The sequence below is a fragment of the Xenia sp. Carnegie-2017 genome, unplaced genomic scaffold (genome assembly GCF_021976095.1).
Source record: "Xenia sp. Carnegie-2017 unplaced genomic scaffold, XeniaSp_v1 HiC_scaffold_22, whole genome shotgun sequence".
Taxonomy (NCBI): Eukaryota; Metazoa; Cnidaria; class Anthozoa; order Malacalcyonacea; family Xeniidae; genus Xenia; species Xenia sp. Carnegie-2017.
The window spans coordinates 12,491,303-12,514,640 of NW_025813485.1; the positions used below are offsets into that span (position 1 = coordinate 12,491,303).

At 32.8% G+C, this 23,338-nt stretch overlaps 2 protein-coding genes across 2 annotated transcripts; both read right to left on the reverse strand.

Moving 5' to 3' along the window:
* Nucleotides 1–146: 146 nt before the first annotated feature.
* On the reverse strand, nucleotides 147–17,357 carry LOC124446665 (nose resistant to fluoxetine protein 6-like). The gene is made up of 15 exons (XM_046997514.1): nucleotides 17,279–17,357; nucleotides 16,905–17,056; nucleotides 14,990–15,077; nucleotides 14,639–14,732; nucleotides 14,300–14,490; nucleotides 14,056–14,229; nucleotides 13,576–13,666; nucleotides 13,318–13,410; nucleotides 13,092–13,248; nucleotides 12,681–12,763; nucleotides 11,711–11,839; nucleotides 11,089–11,242; nucleotides 1,044–1,236; nucleotides 616–758; nucleotides 147–440 (listed from the first exon to the last, which is right to left on the reverse strand). The coding sequence occupies exons 2-15, from the start codon at nucleotides 16,929–16,931 to the stop codon at nucleotides 315–317; spliced, it is 1,743 nt and encodes a 580-aa protein (XP_046853470.1). The 5' UTR covers nucleotides 16,932–17,056; nucleotides 17,279–17,357; the 3' UTR covers nucleotides 147–314.
* A 1,798-nt stretch (nucleotides 17,358–19,155) lies between these two features.
* LOC124446846 lies at nucleotides 19,156–20,990 on the reverse strand. Its single transcript, XM_046997723.1, is given in 2 exon segments — nucleotides 19,156–20,368; nucleotides 20,371–20,990. Coding segments are annotated over 2 exon segments (1,407 nt in total). The 5' UTR covers nucleotides 20,927–20,990; the 3' UTR covers nucleotides 19,156–19,517.
* Between the last annotated feature and the right edge of the window lie 2,348 nt (nucleotides 20,991–23,338).

Consider the following 23,338-nt stretch of genomic DNA (forward strand, 5'->3'; position numbering starts at 1 on the left):
GTCGAACTGCAATGATAAGCACAGACGACATAGAAAATCCTCCCCTCTCCTCTCTTCTCCTCTTATAAAAGCTTAAAGTATCAAAGTAACAAAAAAAGTCAGGGTGAACAGACTTTAACCGAATGACTCTGCAGCTTCGATAGATGTCTAGTAAGTACTAAATATATTTTGGGAAAAAATAAAAAACAAAATAAATGCATTGCAAGACAACACATACAGAGACATATACCAGTTTTAATTAATTGGGTTTTGGTTGCGTTCACTTGAATTGAAAACTTCGTGAACTGCCAAAACGTTTCTCCTTTCATATTTTTCTATGTACGTTTTTGCAATCTTTTCCAGCCCAAACTTTCGATGTTAGAAAATGGCAACTCTACCATAACGGTAATGACAAATGCGATGCAATAAGTTAAAACCAACGAAGCCAGAGAATATGTTACCTATAGAAATATATATCATATTTATATATCTACATTTCAAAAAATTTAATTATTTATAAAAAATTAATAGGTAACTGCATGCATTGCTGTAAATAAATAAATATTTCGATGGATTACGTGATAGATGTAAGATAAAACAATAAAATTAATTAATAATTTAACAATATTAACTTACAAAAGTGAACCAAGTAAAATGTATAGGAGTTTGAATGTTGTACTGTAAAACTAAAATCACATCAAAATGCACAAGATAGGCAGCATAATTGATGCGACTCAAAGGAATCCAAAATTTTGCTCCTAAAATGTTTTGAATCCAACCTATAATGAGGAATATAGAATCTACAACTTTATGAAACAATGAAGTTATTATTAGACATAAAACAAATTGTTGGTATTTTCAATATTTTTTTCTACAACACAATAAATGCATAATTTTGTCAGTATAATAACAAAGTATACTTGAGTAGGTTTAGAACCTAGCTATACTCACACTTATTTTTAAGGGCAATTGCCTTTCCCACCTTCTCACCCCATGGCTATAATTGCTACATAATTTAAACACAGAGTTATTATAATGTATATGTAAAAAAATTTCCTTCTCACCTGCATAGCCATAGTGACAAGCAAATATGAGCCAAACTATAAACAGACCCCAGATGAACCATTTAAAAGCCCAGAAAAACGCACTTTCAGCTACCGTCCATACATGAGGATCTTCTTTTACTGAACTGTATGGAGCATATATATCGGTCAGCGCCAAAGCTATGGTAGATATCCAGAGAAACACGACTATTTTCTAGAATATAAATAAGTCTATGATACAAACCATATTTTAGCGTCAGCACATTTCTAATGTAAATGCTTGGGATGGATTTCCCGCAACGGTAGTGAGAAAACAATATTTGCAGTTTAGCTGTTATGAACTCAATTACGTAAGTACTTGTACAGATACGCAGGTCTTAAAATCCTCGTTACTTTTTTTCCAAAAAGGTATTATTAGCAAAGTTATGCAAGAATTTGAAAATTAAAAGACCCAAGTATATCATTGACAATTATTAAATAAGCTTCAACGCGAAATGAAGAATTATCATGTCAATTTATAAATTGAAGTCAAAAACTGAAGTTTGATAAATGACGATGAGTCATTTAAATTTGTTTAATATTTTAAACGCAAATTGAATGAAAGTTTTGGAATTTATTCAACAAGAATGGACATTTTATCGAACACCACTGAAATGGGACTGCGTGGCTATATGCAGTTACATTTCTACTCGTCATGACGTTATACGCGTGCAATAAAATGTCTCTTCCGTGACTATTACGCAGGTACCCACAAGAAAACTACAAGTTTTGAAAATTCTTTTTATAACTAACTAATTCCATTTACCAAATTAATCCTGATTTTGTTCAAGCAATATTTCTGAAGATAATATCTAAGGATCATTCCCATTGCATATGGTGGAACACGACAATAAGTTTTAAAGTAAATATCGATTGCATTATAGTGAAGCTGTAGAATCTCTTCCTTTGGACGGAAAAAACTGTAAAATACAATACAAAAATCAGATGAATTCGAAGTTCCACCAAAGAAAATCTTTTCTAAATTTCTCTTAAAATTATGTGCTATATAATTATGTATAAATGCATGATATAAATACTTCTAATATATTGATAAATATATATGATGAAATTGTGATTAGTATGGTGTAATATTAATAAATTCAGAACAACTTACATGTTCATTCTAAACAAGGCATATGATGACATTGGATAAATATCTTCAGTAGCTGCAATGCAAAATGTGGTAATCATGCTACCAAGAATGACAACGCTTGCAGCCATGAAGAGTACGCGAAGACCATATCTCGAAAGGACAAAAATGAAAGCATATTATTACCTATTTGTGATATGGACTTTGTAAAACATACCTGAACGGAAAAATTGAGAGTTTTAATAATAAAGGCGTGAAGAAGGATTAAATGTATTACGAAATAGCAATTTAGTGTTGATATGAGACTGTTAACTGCCTGGATATTACAAATACTGCTTTAAAAAGCACAATTGTCATGGTGAATAGCGAAAAAAACAACGAAAGAGTTCTAAAAAGAACTGTTTTAGAACACTTCCTTAGAAGAATTTTTAACAAAAAATTCTTGGGCTCTTTTTTGGCCATTCACCTTAGCAGTTGAGTTTTTATAACAATATTTAGATTTTCCGGGATATATAGTTTTAACATCATGATACCGTGATTAATGATAACATTTCTATTAGATATATTGAAATGATTGTTTTGTGTGAAACTACCTGTATCCAATAAGAAGAAAGATTGGAGATATAAAATAAAGTTGCATATCAACAGACAACTGCCAGCTTGGATCAAGACACAACTGAAAAAAAACATACCCGTCAATTTTTTATCACTAGACCTCTATCTAAAAATTCTCATTTTTTCCTTCATTGCTTTAGAAATATTTTTGTTTACACATTAAGTGAACAAAGAAATATAGCAGTACTGAATATAACAAATTGAGCTGACTACGCCATTGCATGAATACCCTTGTGGAAGCGAAAGCAATTTCACAGTGTAAACTTGCATGCATCATTTATAAATTTGACGTGTTAATGTTAGTTTGTTAAAAAATATTCAAATACGTCATAATAAGATACAATTTAACAAAAAGAATGATAGCACAGCGCTATAACCAACAACTACAAACAATAACGACCTTATCTAATTGAGAAATTAATCTTCCACTCCTCTTCCTTGTAAACCAGACAAGTCTACTCAAAAGCAGAGAGCTTTATACGCTACAAGTCCCGGGCTTGTGACCGGTATAGCAGAGTTAAAAGGTGAAAGGTTTATCATAGATTAATCAACTGAATATTCCTGCTCATTTTTTGTTTGGAAGCATGTTGAACAGTTCATATGGACAAAGCTCGAATTCCATATTAAATATCAGTAACATACTCCGGTGTTAATGTTAGACAATACATGTTAAACATAGATTGTTACAAGCATCCTGCTTGCCAATATGTATAAGTATAATCACAAGGTTAAATAGTTATAAAAGGTTATAAACCTTTCACCTTTTAACTCTGCTATACCGGTCACAAGTCCGGGACTTGAAGCGTATAAGGCTCTCTGCTTTTGAGTAGACTTGTCTGGTTTACAAGGAAGAGGAGTGGAAGGTTAATTTCTCAAATGTTGTTAGATAAGGTCGTTATTGTTTGTAGTTGTTGGTTATAGCGCTGTGCTATCATTCTTTTTGTTTAATAACATTCCAAGATAGAATTTGTTGCACACAGATATACATACGTCTTGTATTTTCCAATTATTAATGTACAGCAAATTTTTCCACCAATATTTGCTACAAGTCGTAGTGTCAGCAGCAAGATACCAGAGTGGACCGTTCCCCCAAAACGGTTTTAATTTCACAACGAGCAATATGACAAACATATAGGTTGGAGTGAGCCTAAATTAAAATGATCAAATGATAACACATAAAGCTTGGGTAATCTTAAGTTTGAGTTAAGTTTCTCACCTCCAAAATCGGTGAAAATAAAATTGAAGCCAGTTAGTTTTTCCGTTATTTTTTACTCTCTTGTTGATGTTGGTATATAATGCGAGTAGCCCGCTATATATGATCAAAAAATAATATTGAATTATTCAACAATGAATTAAACTACCATTGAAAGCAGGGGCAAAACTACAACGTTAATTGGAGGGGGGGTATATATTCATATATTCAGCTCTACCCTGCTGATTTCTTTTGTTAGCGATGTTAATTTCAAAAGAAGTCAGCAGGGCAGAGCTGAATGTATGAATATATACCCCCTCCCCAATTAGCGTTCTAGTTTCGTCCCTGATGGAAAGATATGTTTTTGAAAATATCAATTGATTAGTACCACAGTACATTACCCATTGTTTTAAACAAATAGAGAAATATCAGGAATACAACTTGTATTTTATTGCAACATTACCTCAAGACAAAAAATGTATCCACTCCATAAGCTTGATGTAAAAACGTTGGGGCCAATTTTCTCTGAGATTTTAAAAAGCCTTTTTCATTATCTATAAAATTACACCTGCAGCGTATTTTAAAAGTAAACAATATACATTTAGAGCAAGAGTAAACTGCAAATCGCGTATTTGACTAGCTGTAAATCATACATTCTTCATAAACGTTTATTTATCTTTGTTGTCATTTTCAAACAGTGTTAACATCAAAGATTAAATCAACGCAGATATCTGTCAAAAAATGCACAGTTTTTATGTGAGCTTTAATTGCAAAAAATTGTGTTTTTATTGAACATCGTACAGCATAGACCAAAGACCATACTCACTTCGTACGATGTAGGCTATGACATAGACAATGCCTTCTTTTGAAGAGAATTTGAATTATAAAGAAGTTAATATAAATAAGTTAAATGAACTCATCAACTAACCGAGAGGAAAAAGCCGGGGGACTTTGGACACGACATGGAAAACAATGATCCAAAATAAAGATAACACTCTGATTCCATGAAGACACGTCAAATCTCCTTTTCCAACAGATGTGTTCATTATCCATTTGACATTTCGTGAAATTGAGAAAGAATTAAGAACTTTATAAACCAAAGAATCTAAATGGAAACATACATCAATCATTCTATATGTTCATGCTACAGTACCTTATACACAAAGTATAATACCTTCGCTCTTTTGAGCCTTCTTGGTATTATTTGGTAGTAATGGAGTCTTCTCGTTCGTCTCTTTATCCATTGAGATATGCAAGCCACGATCACCGACATTTTGGTCGTTGTTGTCACCATATTTTAATGAATATAAAATCTCTGTTATCGTTGCAAAGATGGACAAGCCAACCAAAATTCCACAAAATGTTCTTAGATAGCAAAAAAGCAAATGCTGTAATTGTCTTTTATGAGTTGTATCAATATTTTATTGGTTTTTATACACTATTTAAACATCTTATGTAATTAATTCCATTTGAAGTTTCTATCATGAAGAAATGATCAGTTACGATACTTTTGTTACGTACATTGTTAAGATAACAGATGTCGTGTATTCAGGATTCTCAGAACACTGAACTTGGAGATAATTTGTAAACGGTGAAACTGAACTGATGTCTGAAACTAAAGTAGAAAAAACGAAATTTATGCATGAAGGGTATATATGTGTTTTATTAATGTTTTGAAATTAGTCGATTAACGATGTTTTGGTATCTTTAAAATGTTATCCAGTGAACAATTATTAGCTAAGTATTTAAAAAAACCTAGTTTTGTTTAAAAAATACAAAAAAAACACAAAAAGAACATGCATTGATGGAGTAGTAAACAGTAAATAGTCCAAAATAATAATCTTTCATGAAAATTTTGTTTGATATAATTTTTACTTACCATTATGAAAAAGATATAAGAAATGTTCTTTGATGTCGTTATTTGTACAAGACTTGGGAACACAAACACCCCACTCAAAATGATAAGTCTGAAATGTTTAAATTGAACTAGAAAGTATAATAATGGGTCTAAGCAAAGGGGCAGATGTAGGATTTCTGCTAGAGGCAGGGGCAGGGGCTTTTTCACGTTTTTTACGCCGCCATGTTTTTGCAGTAAGTAAATTCACACATTCAACGTTAAGATTACTCGCACTCGCAGACGCGCTCTTATAACGATATTCGATCGATATTTAATATCTTATCTAAATTACGTTTACTAGAAATGAAATTCAAATATACCACAAACAACATTTAAAGTGCCCCTTTCGGCAGAAATTTTTAATAGCGATATTAAATTTAACTGTGATTTTCAACGTAATAGTGAAAAAAGTTTTTAAGTTTTGACAAATCACTCCATTTTTATTACTATTTAAAGTTAGCAGAAATGTTCCTTTTAATGGACCTTGTCCGTCGTTCGAAAAGCCTGGAACGACTAACCTTTATGACGTCATGCAAGGGATTCCTCAATACAAGATATATATACCAACTACTTTGGACGACGTCAGAATTTGTCTAGGCGCAGACTTCATGCGACAACAGACAAGGTCCATTGAAAGACAACTTTAAACCTCCATAACAAGAAGACAATTTGACCACATTGAAAAAATTTTTCCACCGACACGTTAGATATTTCACCAAGTTTTGATACCTCTAATAAACGTTTTGCTGATAGGTACACTTTAATGCTCTTATAAAAAATTTGACCTAAAATATTGGGGTGACTTGCCACCTTGTTCACCCTCCCTCCCCCCCCCCCCACAAATCAGTCTTAACGTTTCTTGAAAAGAAATTTATTCAACTTTTAGTGAAATAACTTAGACCTAGTTTAAACGTCGAACTTTACATGAAGTGAACGCATTAAAAACAAAAGATAATGAGGAAGTTCGGTTCCTTTTAAGTTTAACGTTTGAAACAGGCCTTATTCAACATTGTCCACATTCTGGTTGAAAGATCACCTAACAGAAACATGCACTATGTTTAGGCATGAATATTTTCTTAAGAACTTTTATACCACACAAGAACAAAATTAAGTATCCGTAAAATAGGAGTGGATTCATGATAAACCATCTCCAATACTTAGCAATACTCCCATTATTGGGTTTCTTACAATGTCTCACATGTATAATGGTTCGTAATTAATTATATAGCTAATATGAAAAGCAAGGCAAGATTCCAAATCGTTATATAAATAATGGTGGAATGGTAATTGTCAAACTGTATAAAATTAATTATTAAATGCGATGTACTTGATTGACGAGCGTTTGCCACATCAACAAATTCTCATGAAAACAATAACAATAGACTTAATGAACAATAAATTTTCAAAACTATTAGCATTGATTTATTTTGTTTCTTAAGAAATAAGAGAAATTTTTCATATTTTTAACATCCAGGATGATCACATAATTAGCGGTTGAAAACGCATGAAAATCACTGCCAAGCCAACCCTTCTCCTCGTTGGTGTCGTATTTTGCTTACACCTCTACAATACGACGAACATGTTGTTCTGTTTTCTATATTCGTTTCAGATAGGTTTGACCACATTTTTAATAGATATATTTTTAAAAGGAATTGTTTTCTCTTATTTACCTCTGCTTTGTTTTGGTAAAGTGTCATATTCCCAGGAAATATTGTCAAACAGTACCGCGAGTCAGGTAGTTTGTTACATTCATCAAACGACCCATACCACAAAGTATTGCCTCCATAAACTCCACTTTCTCGTCTACCACTAGCATCCACGTCTGTTCAATTATAAAAGAACTTATATACAGGGGTGTATAAAAAACTGCAACAATTTGATGAAATATTCCAACGTATATAATTTGCATAATTTAACAATATTCAGTATTTATAAAATTACTAGCCTGCTTGCAGCTTGAATTTTCGTTAATCACTTTATCCCAGGAGCATAAAAAGTTGCACAGGCAAAGATGTGCAGTGCTCATTGTCAATGGCTGCTTTCCATATTTTTAGAATAGAGTTGTCTATTTTTTAATCAACCTGTTGAGAAGAAAGTAAAATTACTTACATCTGGCATATTGTTCTTGTGTGAGTGCTTCGTACCGTTGTTGACAACTATCCAACACGCGTATGGTAGTGTTTTTATTCCTTTTTAGTCCTTTCAGTTGAGCTGCTGGAGTCAGACTTTCAAAACTAATCAAAATAAAATGAAAAAGTAATTATTAAATCTCATGATTTTGTACAAATTTGGTTGGACTGGTGGAATCAGAATCACAAGTGTAACTGTGTGAGACTGCACATGACTATTGATTGAAGAAATTTACATAGGTTTCAAACGCCCACGCATAGAGCTTTGCTCTGTTGCCTGTCTTTTTGAGTTGATTAATGAACTTATTAATTTTGAAGTAGAATTTTAAAAATACTGCTTTGTCGATGGCTAATGCCATACCATTGATTTCAAAAAATTGCAAAAATAAACTAAACTTTTTTTTGTTAGTTGTCTGCAGTGAATTCAAACAATAATATTTCACCATGGTATTTAGTATTTTCAAAAGTTTTTTTGATTTTTATTTACTTAAGGGTATTATAAGTCTTTATTTTATAATTTTTATTTCTTTTTGCAATGACAAAAAGTGTCAACTCAAGCGATCAGTAATTCATCTAACATGAACTGACGCTTTAAATACCCGGATGAATGGCGTTTTAAAACGAAGTAATGCAATAATAAGGTTTATATGTTTATACCCAATGAAAAGCTCGTGGATCATGGGCTCATAAAGTTCAGCTCTCAATACACACGTTTCTCACATATTTTCGATGCAGTCGTCTACTAATTGATCATGTAACCAACTCATGATGACAACACTTAAAATTGTTGCCCGTTATACACGCATGTGACATGTTGCAACAAAAGTGGATTGTTTTTACCATGATTTACATCATTCTAAAATAACATGAAACATTCCTTTGTATCATCATAAAACCAGACTTATCCATCAAATGTTGCGTTCTTTCGACAAGATTTGGCAAGTATTTGACATATTATTGTTAAGATCATTTTACACAAAATGATTGAATGCAAACTAACATAAGAAGTAGCTTACTGCTTTGTAAGTGCGAAAACTTAAAGAACTTATAAAAAATTTGATTCACTTTTTCTTGTCCAATGAGTAACTAAGTTTGAAAGGAAGGGCAGTTGTCTCCTGGGCTTATGACTTACGCTCTTGAATATCCTGATCACAGTTTTATTAAATGCCTAGCGTTTTTAGAAGTTAAAGTATCATTCAAACAAACTTATTCACTTCCAAAAAAAATACTGAAAAAAACAAAAAAGCTTTGCATTTTTAAAAAGCGCAGAGCTATATTCTGCAAAATAACATATCAAAGAAGATAGAATCACGTACGCTCACATAAAAACAAAATAAATGCAATGCTAAACAACACATACAGAGATATATACTAGTTTAAAAGTTTTAATTAATTGGGTTTTGGTTGCGTTCACATGAATTGAAAACGTTGTTAATAACCTTAACGTTTTTTTAACACAATCAAGCAGTATCAATTGTGAAAATTTAACAAAATGCTTTCCGTAAAATTTTACTTTTGTATTTTCTATGTACGTTTTTGCAATCTTTTCCAGCCCAAACTTTCGATGTTAGAAAACGGCAACTCTACCATAACGGTAATGACAAATGCGATGCAATAAACTAATACCAACGAAGCCAGAGAATATGTTACCTATAGAAATATATACGATCTTTATAAAAAATTCATTATTCAAAACAAATTAATAGTTAACTGAATGCATTGGTCTAAAATATTTAAATATCATAAAAAGTAAATATTTTGATAGATTACGTAATCGATGTAAGATAAAGCAATAAAATTCATTGATAATTTTAATAATAATAACTTACAAAGGTAAACCAAGTAAAATGGATAGGGGTCTGAACGTTGTACTTTAACACTAAAATCACTTCAAAATGCACAAGATAGGCAGCATAATTGATGCGACTCAAAGGAATCCAAAACTTTGCTCCTAAAATGTTTTGAATCCAACCTATAATGCAGTAAATGTAGAAACTACAGCTTTATGAAACAATGAAGTTATTTTTAGACATAAATTGTTGGCATTTTCAATATTTTTTTCTACAACACAATAAATGCATAATTTTGTCAATATAATCACAAAGAAGCACTTACGTAATTCAGTAGGTTTAGAACCTAGCTATACTCACACTTATTTTTTAAGTGCAATTGCCTTTCCCACCTTCTCACCCCATGGCTATAATTGCTACATAATTTAAACACAGAGTTGTTATAACGTATATGTAAAAAAATCTCCTTCTCACCTGCATAGCCATAGTGACAAGCAAATATGAGCCAAACTATAAACAGACCCCAGATGAACCATCTAAAAGCCCAGAAAAACGCACTTTCGGATACCGTCCATACATGAGGATCTTCTTTACTGAACTGTATGGAGCATATATATCGGTCAGCGCCAAAGCTATGGTAGATATCCAGAGAAAGACGACTATTTTCTAGAATATAAAAAAGTTTACGATACAAACCATGAGCAAAAAAAGGGTAATGGACAATTCAGCCATATTTTAGCGTCAGCACATTTCTAGTGTAAATGCTTGCAATGGATTTCATGCAACGGTAGTGAGAAAACAATATTTGCAGTTTAGCTGTTATGAACTCAGTAACATAAGTTCTTGTACAGATACTCAGGTCTTAAAATCCTCGTTACTTTTTTTCCAAAAAGGTATTATTAGCATAGTTATGCAAGAAATTCGATAATTAAAAGACACTAGTACCTACTTCATTAATTATTATTAAATGAAGTTCGACGCGAAATGAAGAATCATTTCAAAAAATTTTAGTCTTGAATTGAATTATAAAGATGAAGTTAGATAAATGACGAGTAGTCTTGATAAAGTTGTCTACTATTTTAAAACCGAATTTAATGAAGGTTTTGGGATTTATTTAACAAGAATGGACAATTTAGGATTTTTATCAAACACCAATGAAATGGTATTGCGTGGCTATCAGCAACATTTCTGCTCTTCATGAGGTTATTGGCGCACATAAAAATACAAAATGTCTCTACCGCGACGATTACGCAAGCAGCAACGAGAAAACTAGAAGTTTTCAAAATTATTTTACAACCAACAAATTCCTTTTACCAAATTAATTCTGATTTTGTTTGAGCGATATTTCTGAAGATAATATCCAAGGATCATTCCCATCGCATATGGTGGAACACGACAATAAGTTTTAAAGTAAATATCGCCTGCTCTATTTTCAAACTGTAAAATCTTTTCTTTTGGACGAAAAAAACTGTAAAATAGAATACAAATATCAGAAGGCTTCGAAGTTCCACCAGGCACCAGACAAAGCTTTTTTCTAATTTTCTCTGAAAATTATGTGCACTTTAACAAAAAGAATCATTAGAAACTTTAGAAATTTTAATTCCTTTTATCCCAAGCATGTTAATCAAAAGTTATTCAGTTTAACAATAGTATTGAATCCAACTCGCTTATATAGTTCTACTGTGCTTAAAATTCTGCTCTGTTGTTAAGAAAAAAATAGATCTTTATAAATAATGCTCTGAACATAGCAGTAAACTGAAAAACGTGGCGATGGAGTACGCCTTTGTTTTGTAATAATATTTTGACTGCATGTAATCTTTTGGAGAAATAATGAATGTATAAATGCATGATATAAATACATCTAATATATTGATAAATATATATAATAAAATTGTGATTAGCATGGTGTAATATTAATACTTTTAGAGCAACTTACATGTTCATTCTTAACAAGGCATATGATGACATTGGATAAATATCTTCAGTAGCTGCAATGCAAAATGTAGTAATCATGCTACCAAGAATGACAACGCTTGCAGCCATGAAGAGTACGCGAAGACCATATCTTGAACGGACAAAAATGAAAGCATATTATCATCTATTTGTGATTTGGACTTTGTACAACATCAATGAACGGCAAAGTTGTGACTTTAAATATAAAATGTATGAAGAAAGAATTTACGAAATAGCAATTTGTTGATATGAGATTGTTAATTGCCGAGATATTATAAATACTGCTTTGAAAAGAACAATTGCCATGGTGAATAGCGAAAAGATAAGTCCAAGAATTTTGTTAGAACTCTTGAAGTACTATTGGACATTCACCATAGCAGTTGAGTTTTTAAGACAATATTTAGATTTTTCCCATGGTGTAAATTCTTAAATGGGAGTGTTGGTGTAAACTGGGGTTAGGGACAAGACAGGTGTACTACCATGGTTCTAACATCATGATAACGTGATTACTGATAGCACACACATTCTTTAAGCGCCGTGTATATTCATCCGGCATCTAGTTTTTGGTTTTCGCGTATATATGTTGCGTATTTTATAAAATTACGTTTCGCCAGGTTTGTCGATGTTTGTTTAGTCTAGTGGTAAGAGCAGAGTGAATGAAGCCTAGTTATACGAGTTAGAAACCCACCCCCGCAAGTCGGATTTTGTCGAATAATTCAATAATTTTGTCGTTCTCAAAATTGACTTAATCTTTCATTTTTTTCAACCAAAACATAAAAATATAACAATAATCTTGGTAAGGGTTAGGTTTATTTAGGTTTTATAAATAGTTATGTCGGATGAATAGCGTTTGAACATTACGTTCCGATGTTGGATGAATATCCACGACGTTCTTTAAATCATACATTTCCATTAGATATATTAAAATGATTGTTTTGTGTGAAACTAGCTACCTGTATCCAATAAGAAGAAAGATTGGCGATATGAAATAAAGTTGCATATCAGCAGACAACTGCCAGCTTGGACCAAGACACAACTGAAAAAAAAAACATACCCGCTCAATTTTTGATCCCTACACCATTGTCTAAAAATCTTTTTTTTTTTCTTCATGCAGTTAAAAGAAAATTTCGGAACATCATCGATCATTAATTATTGTTTTAGAAATATTTTGTTCACACATTAATGAACACAGAATCATGGCCGTATTGAATACAATAAAGGGACCTGACTATGCCATTGAATACGATCCTTGTGGAAGCCAAAGCAATTTTACAATGTAAATCTGCTTGTGTGAATGGCGTGTTAACGTCAGTTTGTTAAGAAATATTTAAATACTTCATGTTGCACTATGCAGCTACACATACGTCTTCTATTTTCCAATTATTAATGTACAGCAAATTTTTCCACCAATATTTGCTACAAGTCGAAGTATCAGCTTGAAGATACCAGAGTGGACCGTTCCCACAAAATGGTCTAAATTTCACAACGAGCAATATGACAAACATATAGGTTGGAGTGAGCCTAAATGAAAATGATCAAATGATAACCTTTAAAGCTTGATTAATCTTAAATTTGAGTTAAGTTTCTCACCTCCAAAATCGATGAAAATAAAATTGAAGCCAATTAGTTTTTCCGTTATTTTTTACTCTTTTGTTGATGTTGTTGTATAATGCGAGTAGCCCGCTATATATGATCAAAAAATAATATTGATTTATTCAACGATGACACTACCATTGAAAGATATGTTTTTTGAAAATATCAATTGATTGGCACCAAAATACATTACCCATTGTTTCAAACAAACAGAGAAATATCGTAAATACAACTTTAATTTTTTTTCAACATTACCTCAAGACAAAAAATGTATCCACTCCATAAGCTTGGTGCAAAAACATTGGGGCCAATTTTCTCTGAGATTTTAAAAATCCTTTGTCATTGTCTATAAAAATAGAGCCAACTTAATGTGCACCTGAGCGTACTTTAAAAGTAGCTATATTTAGAACAAGAAAAAACTGTAAATTGCGTATTTCATAAGCTGTAAATCTTATATTCCTCATATACATGGTTTATAAAGATGTAAAAACAAACAACAGAACGTTTAATTATCTTTGTTTTCATTTTCTGACAGTGTCGCCATCAAAATCAAACCCATACAGACATCTGTCAAAAAGTACACGGTTTTTTTTGTGCGAGTCCCCGAAAACAAAAAATTGAGTTTTATCGAAGGTCGTAGAGCCTAGATTAAAGACCATCATCACTTCTTACAATAAAGGCTATGACATATTATAAGGAAATTAATAAATAAGTTAAATCAACCCATCAACAAACCCAGAGGAAAAAACACAGGAAGATTGTTGACATGAATTAAAATGATCCAAAATAAAGATAAAACTCTGATTCCATGAAGACACGTCAAATCTCCTTTTCCAACAGATGTGTTCATTATCCATTTGACATTTCGAGAAATTGAGAAAGAATTAAGAACTTTATAAACCAAAGAATCTAAATGTAACATACATCAATCATTCTATATGTTCATGCTATACAGTACCTTATACACAAAGTACAATACCTTCGCTCTTTTGAGCCTTCTTGGTGTCATTTGGTAGTAATGGAGTCTTCTCGTTCGTCTCTTTATCCATTGAGATATGCAAGGCCCGATCGCCTACATTTTGGTCGTCGTGGTCACCATGTTTTAATGAATACAAAAGCTCTGTTATCGTTGCAAAGATGGACAAGCCAACCAAAATTCCACAAAATATTCTTAGAGAGGAAAAAAAAAGCTTTGCCTTTCTGAGTTATATCAATATTTTATTGGTTTTTATACACTGTTTAAAAGTCTCATGTAATTTCTTCTATTTGAAGTTTCTATCATGAAAAAATGATCAGTTACGATACTTTTGTTACGTACATTGTTAAGATAACGGATGTCGTGTACTCAGGATTCTCAGAACACTGAACTTGGAGATAAGTTGTAAACGGTGAAACTGAACTGATGTCTGAAACTAAAGCAGAAAAAAACGTCATTTATGCATGAGGGGGTATATATGTGTTTTATTAATGTTTTGAAATTAGTTGATTAACGATGTTTTTGGTATCTTTTAAATGTTATCCAGTGAACAATTATTAGCTAAGTATTTCAAAAACATAATTTTGTTTCAAAAAACACGAAAAAAACATGCATGGGTAGAATAGCAAACAGTGAATAGTCCAAAATATATAATCTTTCATAAAAATTTTGTTTGATATAATTTTTACTTACCATTATGAAAAAGATATAAGAAATGTTCTTTGATGTCGTTACTTGTACAAGACTTAGGAACACAAACACCCCACTCAAAATGATAAGTCTGAAAAGTTTAAATTGAACTAGAAAGTATAATAATGGGTCTAAACAAAGGGGCAGATGTAGGATTTCTGTTAGGGGCGGGGGAGGAATACTGAGCGATTTCATTTGGAGAGGTTTCAGACAACACTAATCAATTTTGTCACAAATTTAAGCTTTAGAAAAAGGCCAATAGGTTTAATAATTTTTCTACTATAATGCTTCTCAGAATGTTATCTTAACAAAACTGTCTGTTTTGGTCTGTTTACGTTTCATCTCAAAACTTATCAATTTATGGTTATTAGCTATTAAAATTGCCTTTTTCACGTTTTTATGCCGTTATGTTTTTGCAGTAAGTAAATTCACACATTCAACGTTAAGATTACTCGCACTCGCAGACGCGCTCTTATAACGATATTCGATCGATATTTAATATCTTATCTAAATTATATTTGCTAGAAATGCAAATTCAAATATACCACAAAAAACATTTAAAGTGCCCCTTTCGGCAGAAATTTTTAATAGCGACATTAAATTTAACTGTGATTTTCGACGTATTAGTGAAAAAAGTTTTTCAGTTTGTCAAATCATTCCATTTTTATTGCTATTTAAAGTTAGCAAAAATGTTCATTTTAATGGACCTTATCCGTCGTTCAAAAAGCCTGGAACGACTTACCTTTGTGACGTCATGCAAGGGATTCCTCAATACAAGATATATATACCAACTACCTTGGATCACGTCAGAATTTGGCTAGACCCAGACTTCATGCGACAACGGACAAGGTCCATTGAAAGGCAAATTTAAACCTCCATAACAAGAAGACAATTTGACCACATTGAAAAAATTTTTCCACCGAAACGTTAGATATTTCACCAAGTTTTGATATCACTAATAAACGTTTTTGCCGATAGGGACACTTTAATGGTCTTATAAAATTTTGACCTAAGATGATGAGGTGACTAGCCACCTTCTCCACCCTTCCGCCCCCAGCAAATCCGTCTCAACATTTCTTGAAAAGCAATTTATTCAACTTTTAGTGAAATAACTTAGACCTAGTTTAAACGTCGAACTTTACATGAAGTGAACGCATTAAAACAAAAGATAATGAGGAAGTTCATCTTATTTTTATTTGTCTTTAGTAATTTCGGTGCATGTAAAGTTCGACGTTTGAAACAGGACTTATTCAACATTGTCCCCATTCTGGTTGAAAGATCACCTAACAGAAACATGCACTATGTTTAGGCATGAATATTTTTTCAAGAACTTTTATACCACACAAAAACAAAATTGAGTATCCGTAAAATAAGAGTAGATTAATGATAAACCATCTCCAATACTTAGCAATACTACAATTATTGGGTTTCTTACAATGTCTAGCATATATAATGTGGTTCGTAATTAATTATATAGCTAATATTAAAAGTTCTGCAAGATTTCAAATCGTTATATAAATAATGGTGGAATGGTAATTTTCAAATTGTATGAAATTAATTATTAAATGCGATGTACTTGATTGACGAGAGTTTGCCACATAAACAAATTCTCATGAAGACAATAACAATAGTCTTAATGAATAATAAATTTTCAAAACTATTAGCATTGATTTATTTTGTTCCTTAAGAAATAAGAGAAATTTTTCGTATTCTTAACATCCAGGATGATCACATAATTACGGTTGAAAACGCATGAAAATCACTGCCAAGCCAACCCTTCTCCTCGTTGGTGTCGTATTTTGCTTACACCTCTACAATACGACGAACATGTTGTTCTGTTTTCTATATTCGTTTCAGATAGGTTTGACCACATTTTTAATTGATATATTTTTAAAAGGAATTGTTTTCTCTTATTTACCTCTGCTTTGTTTTGGTAAAGTGTCATATTCCCAGGAAATATTGTCAAACAGTACCGCGAGTCAGGTAGTTTGTTACATTCATCAAACGACCCATACCACAAAGTATTGCCTCCATAAACTCCACTTTCTCGTCTACCACTAGCATCCACGTCTGTTCAATTATAAAAGAACAAGGACAAGGAATAAGAATGTATTTTAAAATCACTAGCCTGTTCGCATCTTGAATTTTTCGCTCATCACTTTATCTCAGGAGCATAAAAAGTTGCACAGGCAAAGATGTGCAGTGCTCATTCTCAATAGCTGCTTTCCAAATTTTAGAATAGAGTTGTCTATTTTTTAATCAACCTGTTGATAAGAAAGTAAAATTACTTACATCTGGCATATTGTTCTTGTGTCAGTGCGTCGTACCGCTGTTGACAACTATCCAACACGCGTATGGTAGTGTTTTTATTCCTTTTAGTCCTTTCAGTTGAGCTTCTGAGTCAGACTTTCAAAACTAATCAAAAGTACAATGAAAAAGTAATTACTAAATCTCATGATTTTGTACAAATTTGGACTGGTAGTATCTAAAATTTACAAGTGTGACTGTGTGAGACTGTACATGGCTGATGATTGAAGAAATTTACATATTGATTTCAAACGCCCACGCATAAGCTTTGCTCTGTTACCTGTCTTTCGAGTCGATTAATAAACCTATGAATTACGAGGTGAAAAATTTTAAAAAATATTGCTGTGTCGGTGACTAATGCCATACCATTGATTTCAAAAAATTACAAAAAGAATCCAACCTTTTTTGTGTTATTGTGTTATTTTAGACCAAGTTTGGAAGGATAGGGTAGAGAGAGAGAGTTGTCTCTTGGGATTTACGGCTTACGTTCCTAAAGCGATGCTGAACTACGAAGCGTACCATTGGTGAGCTTAAAATATATGTTTCATAAATTGTCGCTATACATGTTTGTAGATATTTAGTTCGTCCAGGTTAGTATCACTTGTTTCTGAAGATGACTGTACCTAAGGGTACATTCCATATGTACCTCTTCTTAACGTTAGTCAACATCATGTGGTCATCAAAGAACAGAGAACTCTCATTTTGTGTCACAGGACTCAACAGGATCCAGTGGATCCAGCAAACCGTTTAATTTATGCGCACACACAAGCATGAAATATGAAATATGATCGTTTCGTTTACAGGGAACATTGTCCAGCAATAGAAGGAGTACTCCGGCAATTTTATCACATTCACTGAACCATCTATATTATAAAGTGTTACCACCATTAATATTACTTTCTTGTCTACCACTTGCGTCCACATCTATAAATCCATATCATAGCATAGCGTATAAAGTTATTACAAAAAAAGTAAAAAGCGCCAGTTGGGTTTTGCTGTGTATCAGCACGCCGTTCAAGCCCACAAACAACACTCACTGGAAAATTTAACATGTACCAAGTCTTTCTCTTCAAAATATAAATCATTTTTCAACGGGTAAAACTTATACTTTTCAGGTGAGATGAAATACTTATATCTGGTATTTTACTTTTGTGTGAGTGTTTGATACCGTTGTCGATAGCTATCTAACATAGATCACCGAGGTGGTTTCATATTTTTGCAGTGCTTTTTCTTGAAACACTAATAATACAAATCACAGAATAGATATCCACTCGTGTCGGAATCTTTGATGTTCATGTCCCCTACTTTTCTGAAGCAAATTCTAAAGCAGATACACCTTCCAGCAAGATACTTCCGCTAGATTGCAATAGAAAATATAGATGTTTTGACAAATATATCGTCGTTTTGCACTACAAAAGCTTGAAACCTTATCGACTTCTCAAGATGATAAAATTTTGTAAAAATTTCGGCAAACTTTTGCTTTAAATGTGAATTTTAGTTAAATAGTTAAATAGTATCTTTCTGGGAAGTCACGCATGCGTAGTGAAAAAATACGCCACGATTTTAGCCGAGTTGGCCTTCTGTTGGATGTCTATTTTGTGTACAAATTATACAACAATACACTACAAAGGCGCTTTAGTCTTAAAGAAGCTATAAATTTCATGCGTCTGTACAAAGGAGCCGATCTAGTGTAAATCCGACAAACAATTACAGCGCCTATGAGCAAGAGTTACAAGACATTAATTAAATTCATAAACACGACCCAGACACATACACCGCGCGAACACGCCCACAATAATTTCCCAGAATGCCTCTAGTTTTTGTACCGGTACCAGTGTCACACGTGTTACGTAACATTGATATACTCAAACAGCATCAGATTTTAATGTTTGCTTGACGTATAAAAGTAGTTTTACATTCAACTTTTTGAAAAACGTTTTAGTGAGCTTGGCATGCATTTAAGTGGATTATAATATGTATTATACATATAAGATAATGTTATCATTGCATTGAAGCAAATTGCATTTAAAATGAAATATATTATGTAAATCACAAGTACATAGCTGGTTTAGACCTCATAACGGAAAAGATTACAAGCACCAAATTATCCTGTTTGGGAAAGAATGGGTATTGAAAAAACTGAATACTAAATACTGAATAAGTAGCTCATCATGTAATACGTGAAATAGATGTTGACAGTTAATTCAAATCATGTGACGTAATTTTATAGAATGAGCACAACTGCCCATAGAATTGAAGAAATAAGCATAAATGTAGAATAAAGTAAAGTTGAAGAGCTGGCAACAATGTTTCGAGTAACTGTTGATGCAAACTCAAGATTCAAATCTTTCGCACTACTATCTGGCCACAGATTCATGCAGTCCCTTCCAGGTTTACCAGAAGTGTATATGAATGTGTGATCAAATATTTTGTTGCAGAACATCATGGAATTTGTAAAGTAATCTTTGAAAGGCATACATTTTTGTTTGTCGCATTTGTCGTTATCAGTCCACTTCCAGGTATCACTCCAATCATTGGAACACGTCATATCATTCTTGCAAGCATCAAACCAGGCATCACAATCATCGGAACAAAGTGGTATGCTTTTAAATTTTTCTGTTCTCGTCGAACCACCCATTGGATCATTGACAATCCAAGGTGCCAGATTTGGGGAGCATGAATAGAAGCATGTATTCTTGATGAAAAATTCTCGACATTTATCCGAGAGCTTACCACAATGGTTCCACTTTCTGTTGAACAATGTCAAAGCTCCATCTTTCTTGATAGCAGAAGTTGTATTTGCACTGCAGCATCCATGACTTCTCCATGGAACACATTCTTTAGAGTCATACTCAGGCCCTGGTTTCTTCTTATGGTTGCTTGTTGCAATACATCGATCTAAATAATCGACAACCTTCTTGCTGATGGCAGCTGACCACTTACGTGACTGCTGAGAAATTCTTGCTACCAGTTCGTTTGGATTACGACCATCCTTGTCTACATTTGGCCACATTTTAAAACAGTCCTGTCCAGGAACACCATTTGCGTACTTAAATGTCCCACCAAAACATTTTTACAAAACGTCACAGAGTTATTGAAATATTCTTTAAATGTTCTGCATTCTTTAAGACACTTGTTGCCCTGCCTTGTCCAATTCCATTTCAGAAAATTATCGGTGCATGTCAGGTCGTCTTTACAAGCATTAAACCAGTCATCGCAGTCGCTTGCACAGAGAGGCACATCTACTATCCTTTCCCTTCGAGTTACCCTCGATCTTTTGTCTACAACAATATAAGGACCAACGTTTGGTGAACATTCATAAAAACATGTATCCCTCAAGAACCACTCTCTACAAGCTTTGCTAAGATTACGACTGCAGTGATCCCATTTCATGTTATACAACGTCAATACGCCGTCCCTCTCGATACTCTGCGATGTTTTATTGGTACAACACGATCTTTTGGCCCAAGGTGTGCAAAATCTGAAGTTCTCAAACTCCATTCCAGGAGTTTCTTTATGATGCCTCGAATCTAAGCATCGGTTTAGATTATTCACTTTTACGTCTTCACCAAACACGGCATGAATGTACAAAATTGCAATAAAAACCAGCAAATTTCTATCGGCAAAATGCATTTCTTCTGACAGTCACCGATGTAAGCACTAACCACAGACACAGCAATGACAGAAATGTGAAATTTCAGATTGCACAATCGTATTAAAACCAATTGCTTTTGTAATGAGAATATCTTAAATACCTAATTAAATATCATGCATATCCCGTATTTTCAGTTCAAAGTGTAATATTTTGCACGATTGTTGGGAGGCAACGAACCTCAAAAATTTTCATCGGAAGAGGCTCTTTAAATGTTAGCATTTATAGGGGGTACTTTGTTCATTGTATCACAAAGATATGTAGATATTATATTCATGAATACTTTCGGCCTGTTTAGCTGTTGTAAGACACAAAATGGTACATTTTCGTTTGTTCATAAATCAGCTATACGTCCTGACACATATAATATCTATTTCATGAAAGCCTTGGTGTGGCCATTGCTTTTTCCCATGTAAACATTCTTTACGGGTTCTCTCCATGTCAACTTGCTCACGTGTGTTTTATTGTGAAACATTCTGCTGTATGAAAGCCAGGGTGTCGCCATTGCTTTATCCCTTTTAACATTCATAACATTTTTTGGGTCCTCTCCATGCCGACTAGCTTATGTGTGCCTTATTGCGAAACAATTTAAACGTTACATCACTTGCAAACGGCTTTCGTGTAAACTGGCTATAATTGATTTAAACACAGAAATTGACAAACCTCGAAATATCTTCAAAGAGCAATAAACAGACATTTTGAAGAATGTAACAGACACAAAATAAATATCAAAAATTTCTGGCAAATTACAATAGCATTTAACAACAGTGCATTAAGGAATTTTGAATTCGTTTCGTTTGTACTTCGAGAAATGAAATGTGGAACTCACTCAAGCAACCAATAATTCATGAAAATTGACGAGAAGACTGTAATAAGGGCAGCAAGTGCTGATATCATTATGATGTTCACGAGTAATTTGACAATTACGTCATTTGTAAACTACCTAACATTTATAATGAACAATTGACCATGCATGTCCAAGAAACGCTTCTTGTCATACGCCAAAAGGCAGCAATTATTTATCTTTATGTTTTGTTTTTCAAAAGGAAATGTTTCAAAAGTTGCAAGAACCGTAGAAAAAGGGGCCAACGTTGAGCTATTTATGTATAGTAGTGCTAATTTACGCTATAGCTGACAAATATTCTTTCTCAAATCTTTGAAAAACCAAGACTAGAGATATCTAACGTAGAGAGGGATCAAGTTCGTGACTTTCACCATAAAAAAGATCACGCAAGCGAAGGATACATAGATGGTCTGTCTGCATAAGATGAGAACTGACAATGTTAGCACAATTGGGAAAAATTTGTTGACGACCATAAGGTATCTATGATTAATTTGTGTTAGGCAAATAACACAATTTTTGGTAGCTATGTCGTTTTCCAATTTACATGTTTTTTTTACTTACATATGTTCTCGCTAAAATCAAATTAAATTTCTCTATATCATGTAAGTATATAACTCTAATTTATCAACAATCAACACATTTGAACAAATATTGGCAAGTTTGTAGCATAAAAACTAAAATTAACATGATGTTAAAACGTTTAAATTAGGAAACAATCGAGCACAGATATATAATATACATTTCAGAAACGTTTCAATAGCTGAAGAAGAATGCAAGCAGTCATTACAAACATGTTGCAAAGAAAGTCCTCTACAGTTTTAAAGCATCCTTACTTTAAGACATTAAAAAATTATGCAACATAGGCACTTCAATAATTATATCAAAGTAAAACTTAATTATGGTCGGTATATCTTACGTAACGAACAAGGTTAATGTTGGTCTTTAAAGAAGCTATTCGAGCAATAGCTAATATATATTTGAGCGACGCACAATTTCTAGCAAAAGTTTGTTGTTTGCGTTACGCCGTAAGAAATACATTCATGGATGTTTATAATTGCCTTGTGAAGTTTAACCCGAAATGTTAGACGTCTGGCTTGATATTTCAAAACTTAGATTCTCAAAACTCAATATGTCTTTTGCTTACGTATGACAAAGCCACATGTGCAAGGACCACATCTACCAACCACACTCCATAAAACCACAAATTTCAACTATAGCGTGACATAACGACATGTGACACCTTTTAATTAGATCTTCACTTCAATGGCTAAAAGGCTTGAAATGAAAACATAGTTGGTCATAAAATGAAACCAAATTTCATCTGTCGGTTGTTCTAAACAACATTCTATTCATAGTCAATTCACCCACCACAGTTTTATACAAATTTTTGGCATTTCCTTCAATAATGTTACTCGAACAAACTCTGCATTCCCAACAAAAACGAATAGCTATTATAATTTGTTTTATGTCATGCTTCTCAATTCAACGAGGACCAACAATGAAATGCAAGAAATATTGCTGAGCTTATAAAATATCTACGTTGATTATG